This window comes from Polyodon spathula, chromosome 17 (genome assembly GCF_017654505.1).
Source record: "Polyodon spathula isolate WHYD16114869_AA chromosome 17, ASM1765450v1, whole genome shotgun sequence".
Lineage (NCBI taxonomy): Eukaryota > Metazoa > Chordata > Actinopteri > Acipenseriformes > Polyodontidae > Polyodon > Polyodon spathula.
The window spans coordinates 6,991,059-7,018,801 of NC_054550.1; the positions used below are offsets into that span (position 1 = coordinate 6,991,059).

At 35.3% G+C, this 27,743-nt stretch overlaps 1 protein-coding gene across 4 annotated transcripts in view; it reads right to left on the reverse strand.

The window, feature by feature from the left end:
* The window catches only part of sox6 (SRY-box transcription factor 6), a 156,287-nt gene that overhangs the window by 44,537 nt on the left and 84,007 nt on the right, over window positions 1-27,743 (reverse strand). For all 4 annotated transcript variants that reach the window (XM_041275413.1, XM_041275414.1, XM_041275415.1 and 1 more), the window contains 2 exons: window positions 20,183-20,355; window positions 17,322-17,390 (listed from right to left, as the gene is read on the reverse strand). In XM_041275413.1, coding sequence (XP_041131347.1) covers window positions 17,322-17,390; window positions 20,183-20,355 — 242 coding nt within the window. The remainder of the gene's footprint in view (window positions 1-17,321; window positions 17,391-20,182; window positions 20,356-27,743) is intronic.

Sequence of the window (27,743 nt, forward strand, 5' to 3'; positions counted from 1 at the left end):
ACCATTATCACATCAAACCTCTCGCCTTTCATTGTTTCTGTCTTTGTGTCAAAGGTGAAACAGCCGAGATAAGAGGCATTATTCTGTCTCACATTTGTATGTTCATGTTATCATTCCTTAGGGGATCAGTGCAAATGTAGCTTTGGACAAGTTACAGCTGAAAGTCAACAAGTTACAAATTATAGCATTTAGAGAAAATTATCCTGGTATTAGCTTTTTAGAATTTGTACAACACAAGAGGTCTAAATTTCTGTCAATTGTTGAATATAGATAGATAGATAGATAGATAGATAGATAGATAGATAGATAGATAGATAGATAGATAGATAGATAGATAGACAGACATCAATTCCTTAACAACTAGAAAGATATACACCCTCAAATATCTTTCAAGTTGCGCCTCCAAATGTTAATCATTAATGCATTTCAATTGATAGAACCCTTTTTTGTCGGCTTGATCCCCTCAGCTGACCTGAGACACCGTTTAAACAGAGCCCAGTCTGACTGCCATATCCCTTTTCCCACAGCACTGATAGGGTGCAGCTATGATACCGTGTGTCTGCGAGGGTTAACTTAGCAGTCACTCTCTTTACCTTTGAGGAAAGGCATGAAAACTAGGTTAATAAAGGTCACACAGAAAATAAACACTTTACAGTATTTTTCTGAATTCATTTCTCTATAAAATCAACTTGTAATAAAGCAGGGTCTGGGTTCAATTACTGCCACAGCACTGGGGCATGAAATCAACTAGCTTTGAGCAGCTATTTCTTTTTACATTTTAGCTGAGGTTAGCCTGGCTATGTTATGTATTTTTTATTCTTCTGTGCGGCCTTAGCTTAGTTAAATTGGACATGATTCCAAAGTGCAAACAGCAGTCTTAAAAATAAAATTGTTCACTTCTGTGGTACTCTACTTGATTTGAAGAGAAACTATTAGCAAATACACATTTATTTTTCAAGTTAACTTTTACATTTTAGGTTGCGACCTAAGACAAAAAAAAATTGGATACAATAGATACTGTAGCAGGCAGCATGGGGAATCACGATTGTTAGTAAGCACCAATGTTTAAAAAACCTTAGCAACCTTGGTTAAGGCCAAGTCAAGGCTAAACTATCATAAAGTCCTCAGAACAAGCTTTATGCAGTAATTGTACGCACACTTACCAGTTTCAACGTTTCCCTAATTGGGAATCGATTTCTGTATATACAGAAATATAAAAATAAAATACTTAACTCAAACACAAAGGTTGAAAAGTCATTCAATTGAAAAGTAACAACTAGAAAAATTGTGCAAAACTTATTAAGCAGTTATTTTTTAAACAAAGTCTGTGCCGTCTCAAAAAAAAAAAAAAAGGACTCGAGTCGCACTTGAATCCTTCAACCCTGAAACAAGGCTGTCGATAGTTGACTGGATCAAAGGATAGTCAATCTGCCTTGATTTCAGAAGGAAAAAAATGGCAGCTTTCTAGTGCCTCTATATCTGATTTAAGATTTCAATGCAGAATGTATTGTAACCCTAACGAAGCCATGAAAAGTCAGATTTGACTTCTGCAGTGAGAGCTATGTTAAAACGTATTAATACTGGTATCAATCTCTCTGTATTTTTATGAAGGATGGGACACTAAACACTGTAAACCCTATATATATATATATATATATATATATATATATATATATATATATATATATATATATATATATATATATATATATATATGGGCACCAGAAAAAGAAAGCATACCTTGTTCCACATTCTTACATGCATGTGGAATTACAATTTTATTGTATTTGTATTTTGTTGATAACCACTCTAATATAATTGGAAAGTTTGACTTGCAAAACAGTTACTTGGATAGTTTATACTGCATGAGTGTATCTGTAATCTGGTCTTGCCCAAAAAAAGGAAAGCCAGAATCTTTATAATAAGGAAATGTAATTATAATAAATTCTGAAACAACAAAGAAGAGAACATAATCATGGTGTAAAAGTAAGAAGCTCTTATTAAGCTCATATATGCAATGGAAGTTTCCATCCCTGTTACACATTGTACTAATTATAAAAGTAATACAATAGGAAGATAAAAAAAAAAAATCAGCAATTATGTCAAGCAGACAAATGCAATTGCGACACACTAGCCGAAACGTTTGTCTACAGTACTTGTCTTAAACTTCTTACAAGTTTAACCTTATCATTTACGATGATGTTATTTTGAAGCTATAGAGAAAGCAGCAAGTAGATAACATGTTTGGATAATGTATTTTTCATTGTTCTTTACTGTAAAACAGTGTGCTTTTCTCTGTCAATGTTCTGAAATACCCAAATGAAATATTGTCTCTCAGTTGTACAAGTGGCACATGGAAAAATGTAATAATGAATTACACAACACTGGGTACAGACAGTGCAACAGCATGCCAGGATGGAAAGCTCCATTCTATTACGGGAAACATTATTAGTCTCATATTTATATTCTAAAACCAGACTTAAGAGTTCCTGCACAGACCCAGTTTACAACATAGAATTGTTTTTCCCCAATCATCACTCTTGCAAAGTAAAGCGTTTTTTAAATGACCTTAATTGAATGAATCACTTCGGTAGAGAGTAAAAAGGGCAATGAAATAAACCAGATACTCAATGCAAGCAGTAATAAAGAAACTGTAATAATGACGGGTAAATAATACAGCTATTACACATTATCTTGCCATTTTATTTTGTCTGGTTTTATTTGGTACAAAATAGTAAAGCAGGAAAATGGCATTCCTGTGTCTTTAACCTGTTTAAGTGCTATGTAACATGGTGTTCCTTTACATACAATTAAATGAAGCCAATCTCAGTTATTTGCTTCTCTTGTTTTTGCTATAAAAATTAAGCAACCTTCGTCATGCAACATTTCTGTTCACTGGACTTCTGTCTGGAAACTGGAACAGAAACGACCCCTCTTACAAAGACCCACTGGTACTTTTCTGAACCTGTCCAGGCCATGAAAGGGTTAAACTGAAGTTCATCTGCAGTCGGCTGAATGCCCAGAGTAGTCTAATTGCTAGGATGTTCTTCAGGGCTGAAATAGTGAAGAGCAGCAGATGGGAGTGAAACACTCAGACACCTTCCCTTCTCTTCTTGTAAATATAGTGCATTGTTGCATCGGCAGTTTTCCTCTTTTGTCTTAGCGCTGCTAAGTGGTGGATAATGCCATCTGCCCCAAAAGCTTCATTAAAGATACATGAACGGGCTAACTGGCCTGCTATCTTGTGAGGAACAGGTGCTATTGTTTGTCCCTGATGACTTGCACTAAGGATCTGACTCAGAATACTTGAGAAAGAGCATCTGTAGCAATCAGTCAAACAGCAACTTGGCAGGGTCCTTGCTATTTGCCTACACACATATACACAGTGGCTGCATTTTCTTTTCTTTTTTTTCATAAATTATATTTTAAAGAATCTTAATTGAACTACATTTAATAATTTCTACAAAGACACTTTTTCTAAAACATGTCCCAGATCCAAGTATAGACCTACCAAACATGTGTATTACGAAAAAACATGCCTGTGAATGTAGCTAATAGCTGTTGATTTGTTGTTTACATTATCGGTCACGGGAGATGACCCATACCCCCTCAGTTTATCAAAGTAAATAAAAAAAAATATTATTCTGAAATATATCTGGGGGTCTCCTGGCTTGTTATTTGTCATCTGGGTGATTGCATACAAAATAAGGCTACGATCTACACTGGACATAACTGACATATATTACTGTAGGAAATTAATTAATAACAATCACCTTGGTAAAACTGCAAAAATACTTTTTGTCCCTGATGATCTCACCCATTACCAAGCACCGATCAGTTTTTCATGGGGTTGACAAGCGTTAAAGACATATATAAGCTGTAGAGGATGCTATATATATATCAAAAGGCCTCAGTTCATATTTACACTCCTATTGGCGTACATAATCAGATCTGCCAAGTTTTATTTAAATGCTTTATAAATGTTTAAATAAAAGTAGCAGATCATATTGAAATAGGTATAATGCTGTAATGCTTTATTATTAGCATTATCAACTGTGAAACAAAACTACCATAACATTTCTGACAAAGGCTTTTAAAGTTTTACTTGAAAGTCAAGTGCAATCATTTCAAACAAGGTGCCCCTTAGTTTGACAGATTTACCCCCCTCCCCCCAAGAATAAAATACCTTGATGAGATTACAGGTCTAATTTTAGAGTGACAGATTAAACAAACTTCAAAAGTGTTTATTAAGTGTGTTTCTGTGTGCAATTTCATCTGGAGAACATACACTGCGAGTGGCAGAAAAGTAGGCTGACTGAAGAAATTAATAAAACATAATATGCAAAGTGAAATTTTAATAAACTTGCAATCGGATATCCACATCTAAGTGATTCATTTACATGTATAATCTTGTCAGCTGAGCATCATTGTTGGGATGCAGTAGTGTGTTCAGATCACTTTAAAGAGCAAGTAAGGGAGATTTGTGAGTGCTTATCATTCCTTAGGGATCTATTAGTTGCCATTTTACCCAGGTTTGAGTTGCAATAGCTGCATATTCTTACAATACTCTTTCCCCTTGTGTGCATTGATTGGATTTAAGTTGAGCAGCAAATCTCTGATTTCTGCAATTTCTTGAAAAGTTGAGGGACCTAAAGAGGCCTAATTTTGGCCAGAAAAGGGCTGATTAGAGAAGATACTGGGTGAATATTCACAATAGAGGACAGAAAGGTTGAGGGAAAGAGTTGTTTTCTTTTAAATTCTATTAGTTGTCAATTATATTTTTATATATAGTAAAAACCATATTTATGATACAAGCAGTACAATTATAGTTCCAGTCATAATAGGACATATTTATTTTTACACAGCAACACTTTAGCTATTACACTTTTATTTACCATGATTATATTACATCATTAAACATAGATAATTTATTGGGACAACAATTGACTTTATTGTGATGAAATGATGAATGGCCACAGTGAGGTTGCGGGGGGGATTATATCTATGCTCTCACAATAACCTCTTACATCTGCTAAAACAAATACACAAATATTATAAGGTACGGTTTGAAATCCACCCTACATACTTGAAATGTTCAAAATGAAAACGGTGTTGCTAAGCAATACTGTGGGAATTCCATGTTTGATTACTTTTTATCTGTAAGAGTTTATCATTTCTACAGGGATCTACTATTCTTCTCCATCTGTACATACATAGCATTGTGTGTGTAATTAATTTATCATAAACATCAAGTACCAAAAAAGCCAAGAACATACATTTCTTACACAACTCAGAGAGTAATTTATCAGTTCGCCATTATTCTACTTGGAATCTTGAGAACCCCTGGCCCTAATCCTGCAAACAGGCTTATGGTTACTGTAGCTTTGTTATCAAAGTCACAGATATTCTCTTTGGTCCCAGATGACAATCAGTCCAGATCAATAAGACAAAGCTCAACGTTGATTCCTTTTCTTTCTGCCTGGCTGGCCAGCAATAAAGGGCAGGTTTTGGCCCCCTTTTAAAGTATACCACTTATTTATTCTTTAGGGATAAAAAAAAAAAAACCTACGCAAATCTGCATAGAAATTATTGATCAGCAACAAAGGGGCTTTGTCTGCCTATGACTTTTTTCCCTCTCTGCTACAGCCAGGGCTTATCGGCTTCAGGAAATGCCAGTTTTAACTGACAGGTAGGAGATTAAATCTACAGCCACAAGGACACAATCTCACACTGTTAGATAGGTGTTTGTTGAAAAGCCCCACAAACACATAATTTGTTTATGTTGTACCGATGACCTCTGACAAAAGGGACTGTCTAGCAGAGACAAATGTGGTAAAAGTCATTTATTGTATACTTTCAGCGGCTGTAAGACATAACCAATAGATATCCCCTGCTAAAGTGAATCCATATTTAGTTAATACCTGAATATTTTCTGTGGATAGCAATGTATAGAACAACCTAAACCTAGGATATATATATATATAGTTATATATATATATATATATATATATATATATATATATATATATATATATATATATATATATAATATATATATATATTTAATATTTGTCATGGCATTTTAATGAAACAGATTTTACAACTTGGTTTTACAGATGTTTTGTCTTACAGTCAGTGCAGCATTCAAATGTATTTTACTTTCAAGGACATTTAAAATTGCAATATTATAGAAGTGCAGTCCTAGATGGACACCTAATTAGAAAAGTGCTAAGAGCAGAAAGAGCAGCAGAACTTTATTTGTATTGCCATCAGAATTTACAATGAAATGCGATTTATGTAGATTCCACAGAAATGTGTACTTTAGGCAATTTTTTCTTCAGGTTCATAGATATAAAGTGTAATTTAAGTTTGTAACTATTTTAGGCAATTAGGGAGAGTATTGAGGAGCTGCCACTCAGTACAGAGAAAAAAAAAACATTTTGGCAGTGCTTGGTCATAAAATTAAAAAGGTTTGCAGTAAACTGGCAAAATCCATAGGGAATTCCTCAAACAGCATGGGTAATGAAGGGAGTCCAGAGAAGATAAACAAACCCAGACGTGTGTCTGGGGCCAACATCATTATCCCACGTATACAACCAAGATGTATGGAAATGGATACAAGTGGAAGCTTTCCAGCCTAAGCTACAGTGCATTCAGACAAGTCCAATCATAGCAGCTGTTTTAGTTAACGTAGATATCCCCTAACAAAAGCAGATAGGATCTGAACAGATTATTTGCAGAAGATGCTTGTTTATGGGGTAATTCTCAGATTAGATTATGTGCTCACATTCTTGCTCACAACCTACAATTTCATAAACTAGAGTCAAACAGTTGAAGTAAAAACGTAAAAGGTTTCTTTCCCCACCCACACAAATTCTCATTAATGGCAGTCTAGATTAACACTGAGAAGTTTTCTCTAATCATTAAAGTGATATTCTCTTCAAAGACCAACTGCCTGAAGGTGCTCACAAGAATCTGAATAAACCACCTTTCGTTAATCCTTTAACTTAACAGGATGTTATGAGATATAAAGTTTTGAAATCAGTAACATTATATTATAAAATAGATTAGCCGGTTCTATAAATGATCTTACTTTCAACGAGCTTTGTGATTGTATGAAAAGTGCCAAGCTACAGACGCAATTTACATGGTACTGTGTTATATGGCACTTTATACAAGTCAGTATAAAATAATTTCAATGCATTAACCTTGACTCAAATAATGCATAACCAGTATTTAAGTTGCATAGCACATGAGGGTTAGACAGATAAGTGTGTGAATCCCTCATCACCAGGTGACTCTCGTATTCCCTCGTATATCAATTTGTTTGTTTTATAGGCGATACTTTTAGTATTACAGTTCATGCCTTCTCTCCTGAGCATTTATAAACAGCATTAGGTCTATTGGACTGTCATTTGGTTGTTAAGAAAACGTCTAGAAGTACCTTATGCACAAGATAATATCTTTCTCCATTTTAATTCAAGCTTAGATACACCATTAAATGAGCCAATGGGACATCCACATTTTATAGTGGAGACTCTTCATAATTACAAATCCGTCTCGGTTCCAATATTTTTCTTTACAAAATTAAAGACTTTTGTTTTTGCTTGAACGATTTCTTCAAAGATTTATTGAGCAAAATGAACTGCAGCAATTCATGTTTGACATATTGTTTGTGGCAACAGGAAGTCCATAAATATTGACTGTAAATATGTTAAATAAATCATTGTTTTACTGTTGAACTGTGTTTCTTAATGGGGGGTAATGGAAATTACATTTAAGGTGGCTCAAGGGGGAACCTCTGCAACTCATTGTTCTCATTACTGATGATCAAGAAGACTCGTAAGACTTAACAATAAAAAGGAGCTTTAACCTGGGTCAGAAAACAACTTTATTGATCTCTGATGAGGACTTAATGACAATGTACAGTAATTACACCGCAGTGATAAAAGATTTTAGTTACTACTTCATTACATGTGCAAACCCATTTGATTTTATTAGTAATGTTCTTGCAGCTGTGTTGTTACAATAAGGTTACAATGTATCTGCATGTGTAATTACAATGTAATCAATCTCCTTTACTTGATGCCATTTGTAAGGAGCATCTTGCAAGGGTTACACTATCACAGAGCATATAAAACCAACAGATGTTAAATTGCAGCTATACATGTCTACACAACCAACTTCAAAAGAAAAAGAATCTCGGTGGACTAAACAGATCTATACAAACAGCCCTTCAGTGTTTCTATAAAAGAATGGTTTGGAGCAAATGGAACTGAAAAAAATACTGTTTGGCCTCCAGCAGTTGACTTGACTTCTGCAGTCAGACCACCCATAATCTAATAATGGTGCTGTCCACAATAATGCATAAGGAACTTCGGTATACTTTCCCCTCTTCCTGTATTTAACAGATAGACTAAGCCATTGTCTTCACAATTGCGTCTCAGCTGCTGGGACTTGTGAAAACAACAGACCCGCCTCTGTTATCTGCAGAAAGCCAGGATTGTTAGGAGTAACTTTATTGCAGGCACATGAGTATGTTAAAACACGCTCAAATGTCATGTGCACACCCAATGACAGGCAAGAATAATTATGAGAAAAACAAAAAATTCTGTGTCTGTGTCGGATAAAACGGCCCATTCATTGTGTTCCTTGGGGAATGCTCGGACTCTCCAGCCAGAAAACAAAAAGGCTCTTTTTTTTGCTGCCGTAGGCTGATGCTTTGCTTTGCCACCCGAGCCCTAAGAAAACATGGGCCCCCTCTCTAACTGCCGGCTGGCCGCACACAGTAGAGTATTAATGCTCCCCTTTTTCCATCGTCCCTTCTGTGTAGGCTGTGGCCAATGTAAAGCCAACGCAAAAACAAAACAGTTTGCTCAACATTAACAAGAAAAACACAAGGAGAGAAAAAAAATCAACAGGACACTGTGGGATGTGTTCTTGGGCTGGGTTTTGTTTCAGACTGACACAATGTGAGCTAAGTATAGGCAGCCTTTACCTTCTGCAAGTCTGTGGTCACTGCTGGTGGGTCTAGAGTCAAATTGTTATGAAACGTTTCTAAAATTTATTTCAGCATCTGCTAATTGTTCTTCCAACAGCATCTGCCTCAGTACACACACCTTTGACTAAAATACTTAAAGATTTACAGGTATGAATCTGTATATAGTTTAATTGTTTCTGACCAGTTCATTAATGGAAACAACAAATGAACTATTAAGACCTTTATACTGGCTGCGCGCAAAGTAAAAAAAAAGTCAATAAAAAGAAGTCTAGACATTAGTTAGTCCTTAAACAACAAGCTTTCTATGTAGGTGTGCAATGGGGGAAATTGTTTAAAAAAAAAAAGAAAATTAAAATTATATCATTTGTGTGTATAAATATACTGTTTTATTTATTTTTCATAAACCTATACCTTTACATGCCCTCAGAATATTGTATAATGAAACAGATTAATCTATGCATGCAAGTATATTTTAGTTGTCTTGTCTATCTAGCTGTCTGTCCTAATATTTGCACCTAAAATGGTATAGTACGCAGATATTACTTACTGTATCATCTGGCACTTAGAACAAGCACCATGTTAACACAGATGTGTACAAATGGTTAAAAACACAAATCACTTTCTAATTTGTGCCCTTTCTTTTAGGCTTATCTAAGAGACACCTACAATCTAAATTGTCATATATAATCACCACTGTTTATATTCCTCATTTATTAATTTGTTTAAACAGGCCGGCAACATTACTATTTCTCATTCATCCACTTAGCTTAATTTCCAAACCATCACATTCATGGTTGAGGTGGTATCTATTAAGCCATTTTTTTGTGCATCATTAACTTTTAACCAGGCCCCAGTAGCTTTATTGTTCAAATTGCATATGACTTTATTTAACGTCAGCATTTCTTCTGGCTCCTGTCAAGAAGTCGCATTTTATGACTAATTAAATTGATCCCTTGGAAGCAAAGCCACTAAACGGAATTATTTGTACCCAAGTGTCAATATATTAAACTAAAGGGATAATGAGTCAGGTCACTGTTTCCTTCATCTGGTAGTTACCACGGAAAGATCTTCATCAGCTAACTATCTAGATCTGATATGGACAACGTTATTTAAACTCATAACCGAATGAGCTCTTGTGCTGATGTCAAAGGTCTCACATTGGCCCAAGGGAGGGCTGTTCATTTCCATTATCAATGTTTGTATAATGAAACATGCATACAGTATGAAAAACAAACACACAAGCAGAGCACATTCTTACAATGCTGTATAATTATGGATTGTTTAATTAGGTCTAGAAATGACATATTGATACCATTTATTTTCATCTGAACAGTATTTTGTGTTTCTATTTCACAGTTCTTTTGAACACTATAAAAAATAAAATAAAAAAAAGACTTTTCTTCAATGGAAAATGTAGTTTTACTATTGCATGCGCACAATGTTATTCATTCTTTTAAATTAACATCCTGGATAATATCACATATAAAACCATACTAGGTATTTTAATTTCTCATTCAAATAAGTCCAACACATTATTTAGGTTTATGTTTCTTACAAATACAAAGACAGTGTTTTATAGTAAATATTACTGAACCTGGAAGTGACTAGGCATTTGCCTTTCTGCTGCATTTGTAATATATTGCTTTCTAAATTAGTCATTTATAATGCTTTTTTATTTTATTTATTTATTTATTTATTTATTTTAGAGTTAATACTGTTTTCCCAATTAGATCTTATATTAGCTAACCTCTTTTTGGCATTACAGTCACATGATGGTTTAAATCAGACATTAATTTAACAGGCAATATGTCAATATGATGGGTCTTTCCTCACCTCCTGTTGGATTTACATGAGGGTTATTTGCTTTTTGAGGTTCACCACAGGTATGTTCAAAGCCCAGACCAAACGTTTCCTTTTTTTTTTTTTTTTTTTTTTTTTTTTTTTTAACAAGCACACATTGATTTCTCTTTTCAAGACATGCAAGTCCTATAAAAGAGCAAAGGAAAACAGAAAATCATCTGGTGACTTTCATCCACTTAGATGTAGTATAATACGGGTTAGTCTAATACTGTTAAGTTCTGCCTTGAAAGTATTCATCATCTCACCAGTTAAAAATCAAGCCACACTCAAAGTTGTGATGCTCTGGATTTCCACAAAGTGGCTTGCAACACTGGGAGGTGGGAGCACTCTAAAAAAATCTCAAATCCCAAGAAGTTTCACAAAAACACAGAAGCAAATGTAAAAACACGTTTAAGCTGAATGGGCTTTGGCTGCCCTTAAAAAAAAACAAGTAGTTGAACTGGCAAGGAATATGCTTATTTTTTATTTTTTACCAGCTTTAAGAGCCTGTTTATCTTCACCACAAAAATAAATGCACAAGTATACATTATAGTTATTCTTTTCATTTTGTTCAGGTTTTTACTTGTATGAGATAAGCATTTAATGTGCATGAATGGGCACTTGGTACACACAATGCACCCACCGACAGACGCCACATGTGAAGTAGTAATTTCCACCAAGGAAGTATACCTATTCTAGTTTCATACTCTGTAAACAAACCCTCATATTCTGTGCAAAAAAAAAAAAGGTTATTCGGCTAAGGCAATTAATTAGGCCTTCAGCATTGCCTTTCTTGAGGATTGCTTCCTTCCGAGCTGGCGCTTTTAAATAGCTGCAGTCTAGGCAGCCTTTATGGGCCCTGGAAATTGTGCACATATGAGAGAAATTAAGCCCTCATTTAGCAAAGACACATGCCTGTCAAGTCCAGAGGAACAAAGGGCTGTCCCTGGGGTCTACTCAGCTCCCTGAGGCTGCCACTCATTCTGTTAGCAATGCTTACCCTTTACAGATTGTATATAAAACCCAATAAATCATTTCATCTGCTCTGGTTAATATACACACGAGTCAGGGCCTTTCTTCCAAGTTTTTTTTTGTTATGTGATGGACTGCTTTATGAGAGCTTGCTTGTGCGTGCTGTGGAGGTGGTAGCCATTTGTAATTAAATGGTATCTTTAATCTAGAGTCTGACTACAGTTATTATTTAACCCTTGGAAGTCCCCCACTGTTCATCCACACCATTTAAAACCACATGTTAGCAAGCCTTTTACTTTGAACTGCAAACCTAAAATGGGGTATCTGCCTGTTAAAATTGTACCAAGCTCTGAAAGGTCCTAAACTGTGTTAAGAGAACAAAACATGTTTTTACTCGGCTGAATTGCTTTTGTGTTCTACAGCCTGCATGTGCAAAAAATGTTTAAAAAGCTATTTGATGTGTATAATACAGAACTAAAAATGTGCGAAACATAACAGATTCTTAGTAATGAAGAAGTAATCCATGACACACAAATGGATTGGTAATCCCTATACTGTACAGAATCCTGTTCTTCTGGAGCCTAAAAAGTTAAACAGATAAAACAAATTGCTGTGTTCTGATCCAATGAATTTAAGAGGGGTTCGAAGGGAATTCCAGTAAAGGGACACCCTCACCTGAGAGCTCGAATCCTGTTGTCGCTCGACGCTGAGAACCCAAATGAAAAGAAGCTGGAGGACTGCACATTTCCCACTGCACAGCAGGGAGAGGAAAAGCTGGTCTGCATTTGATAAGTAAAACCAGATCCATCACACCGACTGTGTGTTTAAGGCTATGCAATTAACACAAAGCATAAACAGCCAGAGTAGTTTGCACATCAGTGGCCCTTGTACAGAGCTGCTTTCTACATCTTATTTGATCATAATCAACTGCACAATGGCCTTAGAACTTAATGTAACAATATCTGCATCTTGTACCCTCCTCCTACTTTGGGTGTTATCGGCCTATCGACTTTCTCACTAAGCCTGTCATGATGCTTGTTTGAAATGGAGAGGTAGGTTCACTACCTTTGAAGTTCATGTAAATAAAATACATTGAAGCCCAATTTCTGTCCATACAATCTAAAATAAAAAGGTGTTAAGAATTTTTTTTTTTTTTTTTTTTTTCTGGAACATCAGAAAACCCATTAACTGAAGGCTTGTGGTTAAAGGGGGAAAAAAGCTGCTCCTGATTCTAGTTTTGAAAACCTGGAGATACAATCTTAGACTGTCACTATACATGGGTAATTTGCACCAGCCCTGTCAGTGATTAAAGGCTATCAGTTAGTTTATTCAAGATTAATGTTTGAGATTCATCTGCCTCTTCTCTATTCAAGCAATAAAAGCTTCAGCTCTCCCTAATCCTGGCAGGTAACTGTTCAGAATAAAGGAGTACCTCGTACTACACATTGCATATGTCTCACTACTTTATCTCTATATTAAACATTAGAGGTTACCAAGCCTATTTGTGTGCTAACTAAATCACAATGGTATGTTTGGTATGTCTTATAATATGTGAGCCGCACGCCATTTCTATAAATTGTAATAGAAAGTTTACACCTGCCCTGCATTTCTGCAAATGTTGTTCAGAACACTATAATCTAAAATGACTAAGAATGTGAAGGCCTCTCGGGTCAAAGTTAAGACTACCTATTGAAATGTGCTATTGGAATTGCAGGGTTGAATATATCACCTGGGATTTCTTTTTAGGCTGTTCTCCCTTTTATGTATGTCTGCTCTCCATCACTGTACTTCTGATCTGATCCTGTCGATACAAACTTTGACCCCTGATGTCAGCACATTCTCAGAACTGTCTGAATTAATGAAGACAATATAAACCCACAACGAAGCCCATGAACTTTGAAACTTTCCTTTACCTAGGTATAAACATATTTAAGAATACAGTCCAATGTTATTACATGGAACAATATCCAGCTGCCATGGGTAGCCAAAGTCCTGAGCTAAACACCATAAAACATACCAAGGAGTCGCTTTACTGAAAGCAATAATTTACCAGTGTGGAACAGCTATAAAATATATCAGTCAATAGCATTAATATTATGCTTTTATGCCTAACACAGGTGTTAAAATCTAAAATTCTACCTAGTAATTTGGTATATAGAAGATTATATATGCAGAATTAACACAAAACAAAGAAATGCTATGTTACATGTAACTGGGCTGCCAAATCTGTACTGGGCTGCCAAATTCTAAGTCTGTTGAAATATCACTCTCCGAAACATGTGTGCTAACATTTGGCCAACACCACCACAAGATCATTTTATTAACTCGTAGCTCATTTCATAGACTGCTGCTCATGTTGCTAACATATGCCATTCAGCTATTTACTACTCTATAATTAGAAAAGCCAAATGAAAGAGTGAACTTCTATTCAAATACTAAAATAAGCAGGATTTGTTTAGAATGGGAAATAAAAGTACACATCCTAATTGTCAAGGAGATAAACCTTCATAAACAAATATCTAGACTCATACAGTTGTAGATCCTAGTCCTGTATATATATATATTCCAACTCTTATTTTGTTGTTCTAAATGAGAAAAGCTTTCTTGATGGTCTAAAAAGGATGGGCATTAAGGTTTGCAATTCAGTCAAATATTTTATATAAAGGATCTTTTTTTTAAATTTGCCACAAGCCATTGGTTTTATTTCTAATGCTCTTATACGTTTAATTGAAGAGCAAAACAGAAAGCCTTTGCTGCACAGAATGAGTAACATGAAATATGAAATTTAACAAGATAAAGTAAAGGGTGTATATATATATATATATATATATATATATATATATATATATATATATATATATATATATACTATATATATAGGCTTAAACTCCCGATAAGTGCCTAACATAATAATCAAAACATCTGGCATCTTAAAACAAGTGACACTGTAATCCCAAAGGACAAAGACTCAAGCTTTTTTCCCTTTAAATAAATAAGAAAGGATGAAAAGAAAAAAACACATTCAAAGGATTTGCTTAAATTGGATGGTGCTCTGTTCCAGACTTTTCCAGTTTTCGTGATACCCCCTGTGTTCTTTCAAAGAAACACTGAATGCATGTAGCGTGCCAATAGGAGTGTCGAGTTTCAGTCCTGTCGGTTTATTTGGACCTTGCATGTTCAGTTTACTGTTTGCACGGGTGGGATCAGTTACATCATCAATAACAAAAAAGGAACGGTCCCCTGAGCCAAAACAGTAGCACTTTAATTGCTTCGAGGCCGCTTTTAATGCTAAACATAGTATATACAAACAGCAAGGAAACAGAACACTGTTTTACCACTGAAACCGGGATCCATAACATAGCTTTACAGTTTTAATGAACTTAAAGCTGGTGTGTATTAAGGGAGGGAGCATTATTTAAGAGAGGGCTTCAATTAAAAGTAAAGGACTCCAGGTTTCAAATCTATTCTCAGCCACAGGCTTCTTCTGCAGAAAGTTTATATTCCACTTGTTTCTCAGTCCAGTCATCTGTAGAAATCGCAAGCAAGCCCTTTGTGTAAACTAAGTAATGGTAATACTAAGCCACAAAGAAAACACACACACAGATACAAATAAAGATAAAAAACAGTTCTAAAAGACAGCTTTACAAGAAACTTTGCAGGCAACCTCTTAAGTGTTAAGATTCATAGGCGGGAATAATTTACTTTTAAACAGCTGCTAACAGTGGATCATGACTACTTAATTTGTGGAGTCTGCATGTATTCCAATAAAAGTCAGATCTTGTTTAAAGAACAGGAAAGAACAATACTAATAAAGACATTAGGAATGTATTAAAATAGTTTTAAACAATTAAAACATAAAAGGTTGGGTAAGCTTGGGAAAAATCATAGAATTGCTCCTGCCAAGCCTATAGCTGGCTGATCAGGAGAAGCCATTGTTAAGGCAGCGGAAGCTCCCAGCTGCTTCAGCTTTGCATGTCCCAGCTGGGTTTGCTGTGGAGTGCAGTAATGGTCTTTATGAAAGGAGCGTGAACTATAAAAGACCATCGGAAACAAGGATAGGAACAAGGTAAAATCTGAAAGGGATATCTTACAAATGAGAGATGAAAAGAAAACGACTCAGAGCTGTTGATGGACTCTTGTTCTTTGCTCATTCAAAGTAAGCTATTTTTTTGTTTTGTTTTGTTTTTGCCAGGGTATTGATAACCTAGTAGTTGGAATATGGAAAACATATACTGCATATATAGTAAATCCCTTAAAAGTGTTATAGTTTAGCTTTGATATGTATATGTTTTGCCATTGCGCAATTGTTTTTCAGTACAATTTCCATCTTTCTATTAAAGGAAATGCTGTATTCACACCAAAACCACACCCCCACTGGGTATACATCATAATCCTTCATATACCACTGCCATAGAAACCCTAACACTATACCTATTTACAAGTAACAGATTTTTGTAACTAAAAGCATAGAGGGCTTGTTCTTGTCAGTAAATGATACAATAGTTGTATAAACTATGAAACGCCTTTCAGAATGTGTTGAGAAACCAATCTGATTGACAACAAGTACAGATCACAGAATCTGCTCAATTACAGGTGTGAAAATGCATCAACGGCAGAGCATTTGAGTTTAAACACACAGTCTGATCCAACATATCTTCAAGCATTTATGGGAATGGTTCTACTGCATGTCAGAGGAGAAGGTTTCAGGTTTCCACCCAGCGAAGAAGTAAGGGTGTGACATCTCCAGAGAGGCTCTTGAGATTTCAAAATATTTAGAGGCATTCAAGGGAAAAGGCTAAATACATGTCTTGCAGGGCTGGGTGTGGAGGTGACGGGGTGCAGTCAGTAGTGTGCTATTTTACTGCACTTGCCTTTGATCCTGGTACTGGTTTTGGCTCTAACAATGACTACTGTGGCATTGCACTCTTCAGATTTTGGAAATCACATAGGCAGTAACTTCCCTTGTAAAGGACAATCTCAGAGAATCAAAACCACTGTCTGTCCTGACCATTCGATTTCTATACCAACTTGGACTACTATTCTCCACAAAACTGGGGACACCAGAAACCTTCTAATAGCATCAACAGTTTTTTGAGCTGCAGACTGTGACTACTGTAATCAAATTAGTTTAAGCTACTGAACTTTTCCATAAAATGCACGCAGGTAACAATTCTGGTCCCTACTGCAGGAGGTAACTTAGTTTCACATTCTGGTGACAAACAGGTTAAAACATCTATCCTGCTGCTACATGCAATTGAAATAGAGTTCTGGCATATACGTCTATACTGGGTATTGTGCAGTTAAACTAGAAATATAGTAACTGAGACATTTGGAGAAGGAACATTTGGATCATAATCGAAAATAACTTAAACGAGATCCAGTGCCACACACTCTGACAAATCAATGCATAAATATATGAAATATTAAACATCACAAATAGCTGCTTTTACTGGTTCATTTCATTGATTCTGATAGATGTCTGCTTTGACGAGAAGACGCACAGACTAACCTGAATCTGTTGCTGTAAAAGGTTGATTTTGTGCTGCTGCTGCAGTAGTTGCTGCTGTTGTCTTGCAATCTGTCAAAAATTCAGAAAACACTGTTTTAAAAACAAACGAATCAAAAGAAAGTCAGGATATTTTTAATAAAAAATAAAGTGCCTGGTTGTCTGTCTATTAAAAGAAAAAAAACCCACATACAATTAAAATCCTATAATTACACAGCGAAAAAACTGTTTTTATTCCTTTTTAGCATACAGCATATATAATAATATATATAAAGCATACAGCATATATATAATATATATATATATATATATATATATATCATATATATATACACAGTTGATATGTATATATTTATATATATTGTGTCTGACTATGCAACACAGTTGTAGCTTATTATAACATTTGGTAATCGGACACCGTTTCTATGACTGGGTTCACACTTTTTCAGAAGTGCCTGCAATGCATCAACAAGTCTGGCCGGAGGCCATTCTGCTATTTTAGAAAGCCTGGGTCTAGGGTTAAAACTGTACAGGCAAAATACTTTTCTGCATCAAGCACTATATACAGTAGTAGTTAACAACACTTTACAAGCACCTTGCAAAACCCAGTCACTCAGTCACATCGAAGGCTATTAACCCTGTTAAAAATATTCTCTATATGAAAAAAGAAGAAAAAAACACAGCTTTCCTATGCTCTATTATTAAATTGCTCAAAGGAGCCAATTCTGCCAGCGTTGTGTGTATTATTAGGAAAATGAAATAATTTCCATAGGCTGCAAAGTGTTTAAGTAATTAGTTAGTTCCAGCTATTCTGTACAGGGAGCAAAATAATAATATGTTGTGTTGGAAATCATCCCTATTTCATTTTTTTGCCAGAGCTCTCTGTGAGAAAGAAAGAAAGAAAGAAAGAAAGAAAGAAAGAAAGAAAGAAAGAAAGAAAGAAAGAAAGAAAGAAAGAAAGAAAGAAAATGAATGTGCACAAAAATGCAGCTACAACTATTTCTCCAATTCTAAGAAATAAATAACATTAGAAAATAAGGGTACACATACATTAAAAGAACATCTAAATAAATGTAAAATGTAGATTATACAAGAGAGTTAGAAATTACATTTTCACTAAGGGGCCTTTAAGAAAAACATCATATTAAACTGCTGGCCGTACTACTGTACAAGGCCAATTCATAAGCACACCAAGTAATATCTGCAATTTTTGTGTTTTGTAAAAAGCTAAAAATATATTTGTGTTCCATAGTCCTAATGCAAAAACAGAATTCAACGGTAATCGGTTTTTAAATTGCCCATATTAAAAGTGCTCAGGAAGCTAGCAGTCGGAGTCCTCGCACACAGCACTCTGCTGTCACCCAGCTCTAATGCACAGACAAATGGAACAGAAGCACCGGGTGGCTCAAGTTCTAGGTTTTTTATTTCACCAGTCGTTCTAACTACATGCTCGCTTCACTGAGCATGACAACCTAGTTTTAAGTGTCATTTAATTTTCATTTTCAAATATAATTACAAAGTGTTCACTGTAAGATATCACTCGTCTGCAAATGTGTCAAGATTAATTTGTGCTAGCTTATTCACAAGTGTCAACAGTTAATTACTATGTCGTATCTGGATGGCTAAATGACATTCTAACTTCTGATTTTTTTTTTTACAATGTTCTTCCATCTTCTTTTCCATTAAGAGGTAAGTCTATACTCTTACATGTGGGCAAATATTAAAGCACATTAAATATCAGCAATCAGCATTCATTAAAATCATCTAAGCATACAATATGCTACTTCCCCTATAAAACACAGCTTAACTGAATAGATAATTCCACTAATAATGTCACATTCTTTAAAAGTGCACATTAATTTAAGTTATGTAAAGCAAGTTTGATTTCCTCTTGCTCGGACTGCGCAGGCTGAATAGCTGTGCTTTTAAATTATTAAACTGTAATCTGCATAAGAGTTACAAAGACATTTGGGTTGGGGATCTTTTTCTTTTTTTTCTTTGGTACGTAAACGGAAATCTTAGCTGAAGTTAATTTGACAATCTGTACTCATTTAATTCATTCTTGCTGTGTGCCTATTTATTTTTGTTTTGTTTTGTCAAATGCTCTATCTAATGCACTCATAAAATAAAAATTTTTTAGAATGTTAACAAAGAATGGAATTATTTGAAACTAAATTACCCAAATATTTGGATTTATCTAAACCACTCTACACACTCATTTTCAAAGTTATGTAATTCTTTGTATGAAGGGTTTTTGTGCTTGGTACAGATACGCTCCCCCTATCTCTTCATACCACTGTCCTCAGGTGTTTTTTTTTTGTTTGTTTTTTTAAGAACTGGATTGCAATAATATATGACTACATTTAATATTTCAGATAACCTTATAATAAAGGTCAATTACATGACTTATTTTTAATATCTGTCAAAACCATGTAATCAGAATTATACACATAATTTAATTAACGCCTTTTCTAATTTGTAATAAAATGCTAATAAAGCACCAAGCATCTTACATGCGCACTTTTCTAAATATCTTTAGAAGCAAAGTCCTGTATCTAACTGCTGCTGAAGTTATGGTATCGTTTTATGTTACAAAAATGCAAACCATATAAATAAAGTATATTTCAGAAATAAAAACAAGCATCCCACAAAGGATATATTTCAGCTCCCTGAAGTAAAAACAAGGAGACACTATAAGTCACTGTTAAGTTCTCATTATTATTATTAACAATGGTTCAGTTTTGCAGAGAAGATGCATGTTAAATACATTCAGATTACATACATGTACACAAAGCGCCAAGTGCACAAAGGCAGCTAACCTGGAACCCTAGTAAATGGTGCAAGCCCTGTGATTGGAAACTCACTTGTTCTTGCTGTTGCCGGGCAAGCTCCATTTGCTGCCGTTGTTTCTCAATCTGCGAGGCTGCCAGCTTCTTCTGCTCATCGTGGGCAGCCAGGAGCTGCTCCCGCAGACTTATCAGCTGGGTGATCATGGTGGAAAGTTGCCGTTCCTTCTCTGCAAGGCTTTCAGGGGTACCTGCGAGAACAGACGTGCTGTTAGGTTTCCGAACACAGCCACACACAGGTCCACAGAATGAACTGCTGATTTCTAACAGGTGTAGTTAAATTGTGGTCATGATATTCAGGTAATTTAACTTCTGCATGGCCATATCAAACAGGTTATATTATTCTAAATGGAAGGCTTTTACTGGGGAATTCATTCATTTCTAGTACCCTGGTTAATATTGTATAACCAAGGGGTAAAAGTAACAAGGAGATGATGTTAAGCCTATGGAGACTGGCCCCTTGTTAGATGAAAGATCAAAGCATTACAGACTTCAGATTTTGGAAATCACAAAGGCAGTAACTTCTCTAGTAAAGGAGAATCTCAGAGAATCAAAACCACCACCTGTCCTGACCATTTGATTTCTATACCAACTCTAACACGGTTGATTTATTTTTTGCCTTCTTTAAGTGTGGAGTTATGAGATAATACATGCCTAAGTATATTCACATTGAATTAATATGTGGTTATTATTGTACTGAAAAACTGTCAAATTAGCTAAAAGAAATATATGATAAACATGCCATTCCAGTGTCAATAATACTCTAAAAAAAATGCTATTACTACAGAAGAAGAACCCAGTCATGTTCTTTTAATGGTCACAACGCTGGTGGCATTATTTTTTAAATGGGCATATTTGTGGGTTGGAATCATGCTGAAGAAGGGCTGTGAGGTACTGCACCAGATTCTGTTCTTCACACAAATAATGTTTTTTTTTTTTTTTTTTTTTTTTTTAAGTGTTGGTTACTGTTGTCTATAAACATAAACAGATCCCTGAAAAGTAGGAGGAAATCTGCTTCTAATTTACCATTCCTACAAGTATCAGACTCTATTGAAAAAACAATAATTATCAATGGAATGGATGTCATTCCCAGTTACCACAACGCTATATTACTATTTCTTGAAGCATGCAAGATACACGACTACAGATTATATTCTTTTTTTTTTAATCAGAACACACAGCTGTCTGTCTGTATTTCCTACCACCCACCAACCCCCTTAATTCTGAGACATCCACAACAGCTAACTGAAACAGCGCAGGCCCTTACTGACAACTACTGTACTAGCTGGATAGGCAAGGCAGCTTTTACTGTAGGCACTGATGCTGCACATACAAGCTACTCTAACTGTGTTTACTTATAAGCCTTTAGACTTTCAAAGAACCTACTCAAGTTAATAATTAAAGAAATCCCTGTTGGGTCATCTCTCTCTACACAATGTTGGAAAGAAAAAAAAGCTAAACCAAATACATCTGAACATCAATTACTGCAAAACAATCCAGAGATTAACAAAACAGGACTACTCAAACTTGTAGCGGTACCACTGGTTCACACTCATTGTACATACCTTTGGAAATCTTGGCTCAGAACCGTGTCCGTAAAATGACTTCATTAACATTGTGCGGTTGCATTGTCACTTTCTTTTGTGAGGCACACAGTTTTTTCTAACAGTGAAGAAGGCTCTGAATTGTTCTCAGTAAATAAGGGATCTGTCATAGTTAGCTGTAGGTGGCAAATTAGTGACAGACCATGAAGGATAATGTGGAAACATTTCCTCCATACGGCAAACATTCACATCATTACAATGTCATCGTTATTACACTCGTTCCTTGCGATGCTAAGCTAATGTGTCATGTGGTTCTTTTTAATGGCAGATTTCAATCCTCGTTCGAGAACTTTACACCTAGATGCATATAAACCATTTTAATTAAGAATGTAAATACCGTATTATTATAAAAAATTCAATTATTGATGGATGGAATTACAAATAAAAATATATTGCACATACATATACATAACTATTTTTATACTCAGAAAAAACATCTTGGGGAGAAAAAAGATTTAAAAAGGCAATCTCATCTTTGAGGCAGAAAGCAAAACCTTGAAATTGAACAAGCTGTCTCTACAGTATTCTAGCTAAGCATAAGGTCCTGTCTTTTCCAATTAAATACAAAGACATGTGGACTACTACCACAGCAATCGGCCATTCAAACATGGCCTTCTGCAAATCAGTGGTAAGTGAGCCTCCAATTGACTTTACACAGCCAACATAACTAAAACAATTGCAAGTCAATGGCAAAATTGTAACTTATGTTCAGATATACCCTCCTCTCTGTGTGCTTTTACAAATCTCACACAGTTATATTTGTACAAGAGGTTGAACTGTAAGTTTGGCCCCTAGCCAATTGTACAGCCAGTGTTACATTTTTATCCTGGGTGTCTTCTATATCCTCAAGCCACATCTGTCTTGAGTTTCTCTCAGGGCTCCCTGGGGCCCGCTCCAGTTCAAGTATTTTAATTTGACTAAACACCTGATTTATTTTATCTCTCCGATGAGGAAGGTAGTTTGTCTTAATAGGGCCTGTCAACCTCCAGACCCATTCAGAGCGATTTACTGGCAGCCAGGGCTGCTGCAATAGAAGAGTGCTGCAATTCTCTATTTATCCTCCTAAAAAAAGGCACCTAAAAGCCGCTATTCACTGGTGCTGCATGGGTTTCTTAGGACTGAATTGAGTTTTTATTCACCAGACTACACTTGTTGTGAATAGCTTATCTGTAAAATTGATACGTTTGCAACCGATTTTATTAACCTTTGGCTCTGCAATGAAGGGATGTATTTATAAAATTCTGGTAACTTGCAGCCATCACAAATGACCAGAATCAATAGCAAAAGAGCTGCAGGGTTGGAGGAAGGTCTTCCAAAGTGCCATTCTTATGCACACTTACTGGGTATACTGCCTTTCCAATATACAGCAGGGTTAATTCTACCTGTCAAATGGAATTCTGAGTGGCTGATTTCAACAAAGCTTCTGAATTCTTGAATTACACCAAATTTATTTGTTACAAAGCACGTTGTTACAGTAGTTCAGTACATATTTCTTTATAGTGTACACTGGCAAGATCATAGGGTTATTATAAGTGAAGCTGAAAATAAATTGCATGTTTTTTTTTTTCTTTTTTCCTCTGGTCACAAAAGATACATTTAAAATGAACTGCAAAAGTCTTCTCTGTGTAGGCTTATGCAATTATACACCTAAAAAAAGTTACCATCCCTAGTAAATTAAACACTGTACAAGGTAAAACTTGTTTTCAAAACAATAAGAAAATTATTGCATAATCAGCTCCTTTGAACAAGACAGTTCAAAAGCCTGAGTAAAAATAAAACAATTAGTCATAAAGATATAACCATGTCTATGTTTAATGCCAGGTATGTATCTAAAAACAAAAAACCCTTTTGATGAAGAATAAATCATTTTAAGCCAAAGGAGCATGGGGAAAGCTAATGTAATCTTTGTTTTTTTATTAACTAATTTGTGAAGCAGTCATTTTTAAAAGCACCACAGTGTATGATCTTTTTGCACACAGGATGGACAGAAAGAGCTGAAACTGACAATACCACACATGTCATATTGCCCCCTCTCCCCCTTTAAAAGCTGAAACTTTACAAAAAGACAAACTCACGGTACTTCCACCACTCCTGAAAATGCTGATATGCAGTTGCTGCAGAAAACGCTGAACAATAAACCAACTCAACTGATCAGGGACCACAATAAAAAACCTGGAGGGTCTAACCCTGGGGCCTTGGTTTGGGGAGTGCTGGGCTGAACAAACACTAACAGAATATTAACAGAGAGCTCATTGTTTTGATGTTCCAGTGTGTTGCAGAGATCCTGCCTGCCCCTTATAAGAAGGAATAACAGTCTGGCTTTGATTTAAAGAGCCCCTTATTATTCTGAACACATTATTGGATAATTTCCCCCAAACTGAAAATGGGTAAAAGATTTCTGCATTTAAGGTGAAGAAATCAAGCTGATGTCCGGTAATAAAATAAACAAGATACAATAAGAGGTGTGAGTTTCCAAGTTGTTAAACACATTAAAAGACAGTGTCTTTAAACTAGAGGCTCAGTAAAATGTATTTTGTCTGGACTGTAAATATTTATTTAAAAAAAAAATCTCTAACTATGGTGCTTGCCTGCAGTGGCTTTCCAAACTTTCAGCTCCACCCACTTGGTGTTTAATTGACGAGTACATGGGTTGCGGATATGGGCCCAGGTTTCTTTAGCAAATATGGGTTGTAGCTTCTCAGATTAAACAATCCCACAAGACCTGCTGGAAAATGATGGTGCGTGTGACAAGGTGTGATACAGCAGCACAAAGAAACAGTATCTGATGATTTAAGCGTCTTTACATATTCCTCTCATCATGCTCCTGTTGAGACTCTCATCTAGGGACGGACAGGCATCCCTTGGTCTCAATGATTTTCTTCTTGCTCTTTATTTAACAAAGCCTATAACTGAAGTGTTAGGGATAGGGAATTAGGGGCCTGATCATTTAATGTATAAATAATACACTGACTACCAGGTGGCCGCCAGTTTTCCATTGTGTTCTTATCATTTTTTTCAATCAATTTGCAGCGTCAATACAAAGTCCCAGCAAACATGTACAGTTAAACTTCAGAAACACACCAGAGACTGCTACTGCCCCCCCCCCCCCCGGAGAAATTAACAAATAAGAAATGCATAAGAAATGTGCAAGAATAAAAATGGTCATAAACCTTATTCAGTTCCATTCATTATTTCAATACGTTTTAAGGCTGGGCACCAACAAAATAAGCAGTAGGCTACTGGCTCTTGATCTATAAGTCTGTTACTGGAAATCTGCGGTCTGGGATTTTATTTTTAATATACCATCTATATTGTTACCGCATAGACTCATAAGTGTTACAGTGTGTGTGTGCAATGTAAAAGGGGGAGGGGGGTGTTGAAAGAGAACTTGGAGTGAAGCAAACCTGTTTGATTTATGCACAAAAGTCTGGATATTCTCTGAGCAAATTAGTCATCCATTTTATAAGAAAATGTATTTCTCATTGAATGAAACTGTGCTGGTGAAACACTGAATTAAAAAAAAAAAAAAAAAAATGCTACCACTTGATATATTGCCTTTTAGTAAAAATGGACACATCTCTCCTGGTAAAGAAATATACTTGGATCGTGTGACTGTTTGAAATGGGAAGTGCAAGATGCAGCAAATGGTTTATACATGTTGTGTTTTTTATTTTTTACATTTCATGAAGAGAAAGCAACAACGCAATGTCAGGCTAAAAGGGGGTCCTATTTGATCTTTTCTGTCTAGAGGTCACCTGGTCTAACCATTCTGCCTCCCTTTCCACACATCAGATGTGCTGTGATGTCTCCACATCAGAAGAACAGTTCAGTGTTTAGCATTTGACTTCTTTATTCAGTCTATTTTTTAAATGCCACAAAGTAGGGCAGTACAAAGGCAAAAAAAAAAAAAAAAACTAAAATAAATAAACAGGAAAAGAACCAGGGAAAAAATCAACAATCAGGCCTTAGGTCTGTAGAGACAAAGGCCACTTTGTGACAAACAACATACACAGCTTCTAATTTGAGTCCAGCACTAGGCAGAAAAAAAGCCATCTTGCTACTTTGAAGAGTCCCAAGTGAATAATGAAGATAAAAGATTTAGTATTAAAAAAAAAAGGAAAATCACAAAGTGCTCTATTATCTTACAGGCCTCTGGTTAGGACAGCCGAACCATTATGACTAAGTGAATGACTTTTTTAACGCAATAACACTGGAATTTCTTTGTTTCTACATCAGTTAGCTATTGTTTATGCTCCCATATGCTGCTACCCCATCCTAAGTAAATTAAGAGTTTTATAAATGCTGCGATTGTGCTCAGTTGTGTCCGGAAGCAGGCTGTGACATAGCTGGCATGCCTAGCGTGCAAAGAGCCTGGGCTGGTCTTCTGAAAATGGGAGAAATCAAAACAGAAGGTGAGGTCTCACTTTTTAATCCCTAGGGGGAAATAGCTGTTTATTTTTTTTATTTATTTTAACACAATGGACAATAAATCTGTATTAAAATACAGTTTTTCCCTGTTTACTGACGAGAACAAAAAACATGGAATTGCAAAAGAAATATTAACTATGTCAATGGCACATCAGTTTGGATGTTCTTCAAATATCTTTGCTACAGTATTATTGTTATATTAGCTTTTATATAAACCTGTTTATTATCTCAAGAAATGCCCATGATATATTCTCATAAAAAAAAGAAACACCTTTCACTGTCCATTTATTCCAAAATCTATATTTTTTTTACTATCACATAAAAAAAAATAACAGTTTATTTTAGACTATTTATCATCTTATATCTGAAAAGGGATTTGCATATTTATTTTGTTAAATGAATACTATGGGGTGCGTTGGCAACGTGGAAGGACTCTATAAACAACGTATATGATACCATTATGAGTTGTTTAATTGCAACAGCACAGTGATATGTGCCTTCCCTCGGTTCTACGCTGTGCTGTTTGGCTCACGTGCTGACAAGCTTCAAACGGAATGCCACCAATGTTTAGAATTTTCTTTCTGTATCTTTTTTAATACAACCAGAGCACGTCTGAAACAAATGTAACTTTGCTGTTACAAGCTTTTACTCAAACAAGCTGTAAAATCATGGGGGTCAACTTTAATGATCTGAACAGCACTATTTATATTGCTTCCCTAAAATGTATAAACATGCTCTTTCGTGGACCTCATTTCCAATGTGCTTTAATCAGGGGTCAATTAATCACAAAACCCCAATAGGGTTACTGTAGAGGTTTAGATCCTTTAAATACACCCTATTGGCTTAAAAAGAATAATAACATTTTATTGTACTTTTAAATCAAATTAGTAGCAAAAAAAAAATTAAAGGGCTATCTAATCTCATAAGCACAAGAACCTCCCTATGCCATGATTTCTTAAGAGTGTTCCTTCCTAATTACATACTAAACCACAGGCATGAGTTAAAAAGATGTAGCCAAAGGGCAGCTAACAGTGTACAGCCTTGGGTTTCCATGAATTTAACTTATTATTTTCAAAGATTGCACTGTAAAAAGAATACTGTTGAACACACATGCAAATGTCTTTCTTTTCCATGTATCCCTCACTTGCACAAAAAACACAGTGGCAATTAAAACAAATAGTCACATAACAACTTCTTACCCCTTTTTCTTCATGTAAACAAACCACAAAAAAAATTATTATTATTATTATTATTATTATTATTATTATTATTATTATTATTATTATTAGTAGTAGTAGTAGTAGTAGTAATACTAGTACTAGTAGCAGTAAGACTAATAAAATAATCTTTTAGAAATAATAATAAAGCAGATATAGATATGTTCTAAAGCTTAAAATAATAATGTTAAAACATCAATAGATGATTATTAATAAGAATAACATGTAGTACAGTGTCATAAATAATGTAAGGCATTATTTCCACAATTTGATACTTTCCATTGGTTGTGTTTAAGTACAATTATAGATGATTTTTAATGTCTCATTAAA